General features: G+C 41.6%; 2 protein-coding genes across 2 annotated transcripts; one reads left to right on the top strand and one right to left on the bottom strand.

The window, feature by feature from the left end:
* Window positions 1-58: 58 nt before the first annotated feature.
* LOC110765513 (serine/threonine protein phosphatase 2A 57 kDa regulatory subunit B' beta isoform) lies at window positions 59-3,129 on the top strand. Its single transcript, XM_021968651.2, has 2 exons — window positions 59-1,417; window positions 2,614-3,129. The coding sequence occupies exons 1-2, from the start codon at window positions 377-379 to the stop codon at window positions 2,938-2,940; spliced, it is 1,368 nt and encodes a 455-aa protein (XP_021824343.1). The 5' UTR covers window positions 59-376; the 3' UTR covers window positions 2,941-3,129.
* A 1,166-nt stretch (window positions 3,130-4,295) lies between these two features.
* Window positions 4,296-9,684, bottom strand: LOC110765511 (Pectin lyase-like superfamily protein). Its single transcript, XM_021968649.2, has 4 exons — window positions 8,394-9,684; window positions 7,100-8,003; window positions 6,367-6,572; window positions 4,296-4,612 (listed from the first exon to the last, which is right to left on the bottom strand). The coding sequence occupies exons 1-4, from the start codon at window positions 8,525-8,527 to the stop codon at window positions 4,357-4,359; spliced, it is 1,500 nt and encodes a 499-aa protein (XP_021824341.2). The 5' UTR covers window positions 8,528-9,684; the 3' UTR covers window positions 4,296-4,356.
* Between the last annotated feature and the right edge of the window lie 244 nt (window positions 9,685-9,928).

Below are 9,928 nucleotides of genomic sequence, written 5' to 3'. Positions count from 1 at the left end.
GCTCAATTTCAAGTGAAGGAGAAGGGAAAGCAGGAGGCGCTAAAAGGTGATATTTTAGCAAATTGTCCAAATGAAAAAGAGATCTTTTAACAGAAAATCAAAAAGTTTCCATTTATGGTCAATCCTACTACTTCCCCAGTTCCAAGCAAAGGGTGGCCTCTCAATTCCCACTCCCACAAACTTTCCCATTACTCTGCAAATTTTCTCGTCTCCCAAACACCAAATGATCTCCTCATCCCAATATCTCTTCCCCCAAATCCCTCCTTATCCCCACCCACAAACCCTAATTTTCCTCTCTTTTTCAGTTTCCTAGGTCGTCCTTATCTCTCCCCAATACTCCTTTATACCCAAAAAAAACCTTTTTTTAAAAAAAAAAATGCTCAAAATCATAAAACGCGGCCACCGCAAATCCCCAAAACCCGAACCTACCGATCTCGAGTTCGAACCCGAGTCACAACCCATCACACTATCCCTCTCCATGGAACCCCTTCCTCTTCTCCGAGACGTCGCTGTTTTGGACCGCCCGGCCCTTTTCCTCAAAAAGCTCCAACTCTGCTCCTTCTACTGCGACTTCTCCAACTCTCTCAAATGGGTTCTCGAGAAAGAGCTCAAGCGCCAAACCCTCATGGAGCTCGTGGACTTCATCGACTCCGGTTCGTGCAAACTCACCGGTCCAATGCAAGAGGAGCTCATTCGCATGGTATCACTCAACATCTTCCGATGCTTGCCTCCGGCATCGGACTTGCTCGAACCCGACGAGGACGAGCCCTATCAGGAGCCCTCATGGCCTCACCTGCAAATCGTCTATGAACTCTTGTTAAGGTACATTGCCTCACCAGAAACCGATGCTAAAGTCGCTAAACGTTACATTGATCACATCTTTGTGTTGAGGTTAATGGAGTTGTTTGATTCTGAGGACCCTCGGGAACGCGAGTATTTGAAAACCCTTTTGCATAGAATTTATGGGAAGTTTATGGTTCACAGACCCTTTATCAGGAAGGCCATGAATAATGTGTTTTATAGGTTTATATTTGAGACACAGAAGCATTGTGGGATTGGAGAGTTGTTAGAGATTCTAGGGAGTATAATAAATGGCTTTGCTTTGCCCATGAAAGAGGAGCATAAGCTGTTCCTTGTGAGAGCACTTATTCCTCTGCACAAACCCAAGTGCATATCCGCGTATCATCACCAGTTAGCCTATTGTATCATACAGTTTGTTGACAAGGATTATAAGTTGGCCGAATTGGTGGTCAAGGGGTTGTTGAAGTATTGGCCGCTCACTAATTGTCAGAAGGAGGTTCTGTTTCTTGCAGAGTTAGAAGAGGTTTTGGAAGCTACGCAGGCTGCGGAGTTTCACAGATGTATGCTTCCACTTTTTAGACAGATTGGGCGCTGCCTTAATAGCCCTCATTTTCAGGTGAATTCAAAAGACTGTTTTTATATGAGTAGCCTGGTAGTTACGATTAGATTGTTTATGCATTTTTCAGTGTGCTTTTTTTCCGAAAAGTAAATTATTTGATACAACATTGGCATTAGTTATGAAATAGATAATAATTTGTTGGACCTGTTTGGTGTACAATATTACTATCACTTGGACGTTTCTCTCCCCCTTCCACTGTTTCTGTGAGACTACTTAACTTTATGAGAACAAATCCATCAAAATGTGATTTTGTAAATAATATATAGCTAATATTGTAGCTCGTACCTTTGACCTGTGTGTTATTCGAAGTTGGTCTGAATGCTTGACGTGTAAGCATTTCTCTTAAAAGTGTTGAAATTGCATAGGATACTCATGTGCCACTCTTTCGGACAATAGATTTCAGGAGTCTCCATAGTTGTTGATTTCAGGGGTCTCCATAGTTGTTGTGTGTAATTTTCTGGCTGTGGTAGACATTAATTTCTCTTGGTCCCCTTCTGATGGTGTTTGATATGATCCATACAAGAACTACCTGATAATAGGTTATAAACATCCTATTGTTAGTAAGTTTGGTAGTTCATTGAAGCAGTCTTATATTCTTAGTTGTCTCCCCCATATGGCTAGTTTGTTTTTATTTTATTTTTAAATCACCTCTTTAATTTGCCTCTATATTGAAGTCCAACAGAAACACAATAAGGTTGTGTGAGCTGTCATTTTTGCCCGCACGTCATTGATTACAATACTTTTGTTTGAATCTGAGCTCTTGCTTGCAAAGAGGGTTAGGCGCAGGTTAGCCAGCAAATACATATGCTTAGACAGGCCACAGTTTAACCATTAAATTCATGTTTTAAAAAAAAATTATTTAAGCTAAGCAGTTGCTCTTTTCTTGGTCTGAGAAAAGGAACACTGTCTAGCTGAACAAAGCTAGGCAATGTCTCTAGTTTTCACATTTATCTCCCCTCTTTAAAGGATAAGTTACGGTGTTGCTGTATTACTGCTTCTTGTGTTGGAGTCAATTGGTACATGCATCTTCCTTGCCATCACATAACAAAATATCTTCTTATCTATGACTAAGAAAGCTTAATGAAAATGTGTGTTAGGGATTTCCAAAAATGTTATAACAGGATTTTTTTTCTTTCTCTAGTTGTATAACTATTCTATTTGAAAAGTGTTTCTAATATAAAGATGCTTGGCAGGTTGCCGAACGAGCTCTTTACTTGTGGAACAGTGAACACATTGTAAGTTTAATTGCTCAGAACCGGAACGTGATATTGCCATTAATCTTTGAAGCATTGGAGAAAAACACGCAAGGTCACTGGAACCAGGCTATCCATGGGCTGACAGCCAATGTGCGACGGATGTTCCAGGAAATGGACCCAGAATTGTTTGAAGAGTGCCAGGAACAATATTTAGAAAAGGAAACAAGGGCCAGAGAAATGGAAGAGCGGCGAGAATTGACTTGGAAGAGAATAGAAGCAGTGGCGGCAACTGCAGGGGGAGAGGATATGGTATTGGTTAGTTAATTAAATATAGGACACAAACAACTCAAAGTTTCACTTAAATGGCTTTTTTTTTTGTTCCCTTTTTTTGTTCAAACTTGTTTCAATGTTGAAGTCCTACCAAGGCTATGAAATAACTTGGAAAGGAGTAAAATATAAACATTGTAACAAGGTGTAATGAATGTCATGGCAGATTGTGAATGCTTGCGAAGATTTTGCCATTGTTTCCCCTTCTTTCCCAAACGGGAAAAGTTATGTGCATACTTTATTTCATTTCTACTTTTCACTTTAGGTTGTGTTGATTTTCCTCATCAAACTACTTGGTGATATCTTGTTCTTTGACAAGCTTATACTTGTCTTTGGCTCGAATTTGTTATCGATTAATCAATCCAGTTAAATCATAAAATGCTGTAGCTTTCAGGGAGGTTGTGAAAATCCTTTATGTTGTTATGTAGTACAAAACTCACCATTTTGGTCTTTTAATTTTGGTGTAGAGGAAAGGAATGGGAAAACAAGAACCGAACTCTTGTCGTGCATGCGAGCAAGAAGTAGAGCATAGAAGTGCTCTACTTCTAGAGCTTGAAGCTCCAAACCATCATGGCTTTTAATTTGATTCTTGCTAGAAACAGTCGTCTACATGCGTATAGGTTGCTCTACTCCTAGAGCTTGAAGCTCCAAACCATCATGGCTTTACTTACTATCAACCGTTGGTTGGCATCCGTCTGACCTACTATCAGATGTCGATTGGTATTGGTCCCACAGTGGGGACACTGATCTACGGCTGACTTCCCTAGCTTTCGTCTCAACTTGAAATCACCCTTTTCCCATGTAAACATGAACTCTTATCATTTACAGATATGGCTGACAAGACATGCATATACTTCTGTTTCCTTGTTATACTAGTACACAAAGTGAGCGAACGCACTCAAACAAGCACGTTATACTTTAGCATAAAAGAAGAAGATAAAGATTCGAAGGGCACTACAAAATCCCATTGTCTTTTGGCAATTTTCCAAGACATGGAGACATGCCATGTTAACTACATTATTATTACTCAATGAAAAGCACTCAAATTCAACGAAAATGGTTGAAGCCAAAAACATATAAATCCTCTGAATTTGACATGCCATCCGAAAAATGCCATCTCAGCCAATCATATCCTATCTTCTTCTTTTATTTTCTTTTGTGGCCATATCCACGTAACGTTAGCCTACCCAAAACTCAATCCAATTCAACCGCCAAAACATGAGAGCCTTCAAAGTCAAACGTAATAGTGTTGAAACCCCATAAAAACTATCATCTTAAGGAAGGACCATAAAAAAAACTAAAATAATTCAGATAATAAAGGATGTGGGGGGACCAACCAAGCAATCAAATCATTTGAGAAATTTTTCCCTTTTTTTTTCTCTTTTTATCTGATAATGATATTTTCTTTGAATTCTATAATAATGTTAATAATAAGGGTAATGATAATAGAGCATCACCATGGTTGGTGGTAACGTACAAAATAAAAATAATTAGAAGTGACAAGAAGATTGTGTTTGAAGATGATGAAGAGCTTGGTGGAGCACCGTTCCCAAATATCATTCCAAAATAGTCTCCGTCACCGCCGCTGGACCCTTCACTTCCTGTGTTGGTGCCATCGGTGATGGTCCCACCGCCGTCGTCTCCGGGGTGTGACACGCTCGTACTGCTCCTATACCATGACAATAGTTGAAACAACCAAAATCAGTAAATTATTTAGATCAAGACATGAAGGATGACATATGGTTTAACAGAAGAATAGACGGAACGGAAATAAATGTAACTGAAAACACTTTGCAACAAGTTTTAAGACGTCATGAGGTCCCCATGGACATGAACAAGAGATTATTGTTATGCGCATGAGGACGACTGTCGTTAGCATTCAGTGATAGACAAATCTGGGATAAAGGATTGGTACAGAAGGTAGCAAAAAGAGAAAGAGAAGCAGTCAATTATTATGAGAGCCAAACAATCAACTAAAGCCCAACTTGGTTCGGTTCACTATAGTTCACGGCTCATGGACTTGGGTTTGGGTTGGGCCGGCTCCGGCTCATTGATCAGTAATTTTGGGTCAGTCCAAGATCCCGTTCTTATGTTGTCAGCATAAGCACAAAAAATCTCCAACCCTCTTTCTCTACCTCCAAACTTTAAAAACTCCATCATCTCTCTGAATTCTTATAAGTTCGTGACATTTTGATTACCTTTAAATCCCTGAAGAATAGTTATATAATTTAATACTTTAGAGACTTTAAATCTCTAAATTAACTACAACTTAAAACAGAAAGGATCAGAAACAGGGACCTCTCAGTCAAGTTTAGAAAAAGAAAGAAAAGAAGGGAAAGGTCTGACAGTCAAGACTCAGGACCTGGGTCCATGGGCAAGTTGTCCATGTTTTGGTTAAATCAAATACCGAAGTGTGCCAATGAATAATAAATAAATAAAAATCAAAAGTGTGCCCACACTCACGTCTGAAAATTGTACAAGGACCCCACATTTACTTGCTGAAAAGCAAAATGAAGAGAATATAACTGAGTCACCTTCCCAATGCCAGACGCACCAATCCATGAGCTGGGGTGGGTCTCCTACAACCCAAGCGGCAAGCCAACCCACTTGCAACTTTTCTACCTTTCCCTTGACACACATTCACCAATAACATATAACATCACAAGCTTCTGATGGGGGACACCATTGGCCCTTTGCAATATTACAGTACTTAGTTATCTCACCGCAAACCTAACCCTCCTATCCTACTGTGGGCAGATTTGGTATTCAGGGTTGCAAATGTAGGCTATCATCTTTCACACCCATTTGCCTTTTGTCCCTTGCAAGTTGCATCATTTTGGGAGTTCTAAAATAAGATGGTCTTTTGAGATTGAAAATGGTCAAAACCCGCCCCAAGCAACCTAGAAAGACTAAAACTGCCAAAAACAAGAGTGTGGGGGGGGGGGGGCATACTTCAAATCTAATCCCAAGGTCATACTTTAAATTTAAAACAAACCAAAAACTATTTAACTAATAAATAAACCCTAATAAGTTAATAATAATAACCATGGCCTTGGGCCCTTTGGCCAACCCTAAAAGTAGAACTAGAAAGACAACGAACAACAGAACTGTAAGGCTGCAGTGTCAGCAGCTAGATTCCCACCGCCCTGCGTGATCACGTGCAACCCCATAAAAACCCCAGCTCCATTTTTCACACTCTCTCTTTGCCTTCTCACACTGTTTGTATTTTATTATTCTCAAACCCAAAACCCAGCAAGCACGATGCACGTAATAAAATGCGAGCAAAGCAACCAAATATGCAAAGCAGGGGCATTTTGGTCATTTAGGATGAGATTCATATTCGGAAGAAGACATAAAGGCCCTCATCATTATGACAGTAAATGTGACAGGTAATACAGTTGAAAGAGTTAAATATTGTGTTACCTGGGGTCACCAAAGACACCGGCGTTGTTTGTGAGGCGGTCGATGAGGGCGACCGACTTGGGCTCAGTGCTTGAGGCCTTTGCATATTGAGTGCTCATTCCCGCCCCTGAGGGCACAAAAAACGCGCCATTTACCATTATGTCCCCGTCGGTCCTCCAATTCCAGTCGGACCAATCCCCCTCGTTCGTGTCCACGCGCTTTGTTACCTGTGAATTGTTCACACAGCAAACATTAAATAAATGAATTAGGGCTCTTCGTACTATCATCACGGTCAACAGGTCATGCCAAATTAACAGCTGCAAATGCTCACTGTCAGCCACTACTGTCGTTCTCTATGACATAAGCCTTCCTTCCTTTATCATATAATTATTGTCCTTTCAATTTCAAAAACAATTTTTCACAGACAATATAGACAGTAAAACCCATTTTCACGTCCAACAAAACCAGCCCCACCTGGAAGCGCGTGATACATTCTAATCCCACGCGCCGCCATGCAAGTGGGCTATAGTTAGAATCCATTTCCCATTTTGACATGCATGCTCCAAGAGACAAGCCGAACATGGAAGCGCGTGAGTATTTCAACCCCCACGCGCCACCATCCAACTTGGACCCGCCAAAGAACCAATTCCCAATATCACGAAACAATCATTTTACCTTTTTTCAGTTTTCCCGCGGACCCAGAAGTAAAAAAATGAAAAAAGACCCGAACTTTACAGAAATTTACAATTTTTACCTCCTTGGCGTTTTGGTCCTGGGGAGCAGTGTACCGATTCCCCTGGCTGTTAATGGTGGGGTTAGCGCTACCGCCAATGGCATACATCTCCCACTGCGTGAAGTCGTTGTTCACCACGTGTATGTACCCGCGCCTGCACCGAGGCATACGCTGCACCAGTGCCTCACCGAAGTGGTTGAACGCAATCGTCACCTGCATTCCCGAGTCCGGCAAGTACTTATCGTCGTGGCCCAAAAGCATCACCTCGTCGTGGTGGGCAAAGTAGCTGTTCGAGATCGTGATCCCTGTGGACCCCATTATGGCGTCGATCAGGCCGTCGGCGCAGTAGGAGAGCGAGCAATGGTCGATCCAGATTTTGCGAGCGCCAAAGAGGGAGATGCCGTCGCCGTCCGATTTTCCGCGCCACCCGACGTGGGTGGGGCTGGAGGCGACGTTAGTGTTACCCGCGGGTTTGCAGTGGTGGACGTGTATGTTGTGTATGATGATGTTGGAGACGTACTGGAGCGTTATGCAGCCGCCGCCGGTGACGTGGACGTTGAAGCCCCGGCCGTCAATGGTCTTGAAGCTGTTGACAATGAGCTCGCATTTAAGCTTGATGGTCATGTCGGCGGAGAAGATGATCCAGAGGGGCTCCGTTTGGATCACGGCGTGGCGGAGCGTGCCCGGGACTGGGTTGGCTGGGTCCCGATCGGACGAGTCGGTGACGATGTAGATCTGGCCTCCTTTGCCTCCCATGGCGTCTTGGCCGAACCCTATGCCGCAATCGGCGAGCTTTTGGCGGTTTCTGGCCCAGTTCGAGTCGCAGCGCCAGCAATCGTCGATTGGGTTGCCGATTAGACATTGTTGTTGCTCTTTGAGTTCGAGGGACAGCATTTGGCGTCTGGATAGAGATGCATTGACTCTCCTGAACAGTAAATATAAAAAACAGAGTGCTCTGCTTGGTTAGAGGGAAAATGAGGGAAATGCAGAGAAAATGAGCAATGCCCAGATGGGGGTTTTGGGTCTTACAGCTCAAAATGCTTGAGTAAAACACAGAAAAGAAGACAAGGGGCCTGATTTGAGAAAAACCCAGCTGGGATTTTTGCTCAGTGCTTTGAAAACATAGTGGCCCAGAGCATTAACACTATAATGTACAGCACCCAAACAGGGTTTTTAGCTGTTGACCTACTGATTGAAAAATGGGAGCCAACCCTTTTTGTAAAATCAAAAAATGAGCAAAACCCAGATGGGGATTTTCAATTTGTGTGTGTTTTTGTGTGAAATGATTGGGGGGCTGAGGCTCATTGGTGCTTACCTTTGTACTTCTTGAGCAACAGCTTCAGGGTTGGGGTGTTGGTGAGGGAGGGTGAGGTTGAGGGAAGAAGCTTTGGTGAGGGGGGAGAGAGAGCTCAAGAGGCATATTAAGAGAATGCAGGTGGTAGGAAGCATCCTTGAAAGCAAGGATGAAAGAAAGAACAATAATGAGGGAAGGCCAAAGGGTATTTGTTTGTTGTTGGCTGCTGTTGTGTTTTAATGCTTCTGTATAAAAGACTCTTCTTTGAGAGATATCTCTCTCCAATGTTGCCCAGTATTAACAACAAACAACAACTTAGGAAGCTGCAAATCTTGGGAAATGTGAGGTGGTTTATATAATAAAAAATTATTATAATAATGAAACACTACAATAATTTAATTGGGAAAATGTGTTCACTTTTCTGCTAGGGTTTGGAGGGGTTTTGTAAGAAAGGAAAGATTGGGGGAGGGGGGGTGGCTTTTGGCTGCGGTAGGCTGGGGATTGGGATAACCAAGGGACTTGGAGGATGAGGAGTAGGAGAGAGAAATATAATGACTCTCTCTCTCTCTCTCTAAATCTCCCTTGCAGACACCTTCAGTCACTCACATTCTTATCTTGCTTGCTAATCTAGGGATAGATGGGAAGAAAGCCTAATCAAAATCGTTGTTAAAAATGCTTAGAGAGATTCAGAGAGAGAGCTTATCCAAAATGCTAAAAGCCTTTTCTTTTCTGCTCTTTCTTGTTCTCTAAAACTAGATTATCTTGCTGCTTTGCCTGCGGATTAAGATTCTTTGCTGAAAGTTATGAATGTTCTCATTCCAACCTATAAACCTCCCGCCTCTGAGTGCGGACAAGAACTCTTTTCTCTTTCGTTTGTTATTTTGATTAGAAAAATATTGAAGGTTTGTTTAGCAGTTGATCAAAACAAAGATTGCAGCTTTCAGCAATTTGCTTTCGGCTTTGCCAGGTGAAAACGAAGGCGGGCTTGCTGTTATAAAAAGCGCCTTTCCGCCAGTAGAAAAGGCAGCAAAGATTATTGGGTTCACCTAAAAGTCCTCTTCCCTCCATTGTTTTTTTATACCCGGTCAATCACACTATATCACGTGTGATAATTTTTTCATTTGGTATACTGCAATTGATCGGAAATCAAAATAATATTATTCCCGTTTCAAACAACTTTTTATGCAATTTAAAACCTCAAAACAAAAGTTTTTAAATTTCTTTTATATGCTCAAATAAGCCCAAAACAAAAATTAAGAACATTTCTAACATAGCAAGCTAATTTGACTCTTCAAATTGTATTTTGTTTATCTACCTGGAAATTTGAAGAGCCAATTTTTATTGTACGATGATTCTTATTTTTTTTTCATATACCAACAACATTTACAGACCAAAAAGGTTGACAAGAAATCATATTTTATTTGGAAAAGTAAATTGACAAGCACTCCTTAAGGTTGTTGACTAAAATTAGGAGCCCTAATTTACTGCTTGACTTTAGCATTTCCATTGGAGTGAACATTTCCTACAGGGCTCTTCAGATACAGCATCCACCAGCA

Source organism: Prunus avium, chromosome 2 (assembly GCF_965620075.1).
Source record: "Prunus avium chromosome 2, drPruAviu1.hap1.1, whole genome shotgun sequence".
Classification (NCBI taxonomy): Eukaryota; Viridiplantae; Streptophyta; class Magnoliopsida; order Rosales; family Rosaceae; genus Prunus; species Prunus avium.
The sequence above is the reverse complement of the archived record's forward strand: the minus strand, read 5'-3'. Positions and strand labels throughout refer to the sequence as shown.

Excerpts from the sequence above, each read along its gene's own strand:
- LOC110765513 (XM_021968651.2), top strand. The coding sequence starts at position 377 with ATGCTCAAAATCATAAAACGCGGCCACCGCAAATCCCCAAAACCCGAA. Across the intron at positions 1,418-2,613 it reads TTAATAGCCCTCATTTTCAG|GTTGCCGAACGAGCTCTTTA; the intron begins GTGAATTCAAAA and ends GATGCTTGGCAG.
- LOC110765511 (XM_021968649.2), bottom strand. The coding sequence starts at position 8,527 with ATGCTTCCTACCACCTGCATTCTCTTAATATGCCTCTTGAGCTCTCTC. Across the intron at positions 6,573-7,099 it reads AGGACCAAAACGCCAAGGAG|GTAACAAAGCGCGTGGACAC; the intron begins GTAAAAATTGTA and ends AACAATTCACAG. Across the intron at positions 4,613-6,366 it reads GGTGTCTTTGGTGACCCCAG|GAGCAGTACGAGCGTGTCAC; the intron begins GTAACACAATAT and ends GTCATGGTATAG.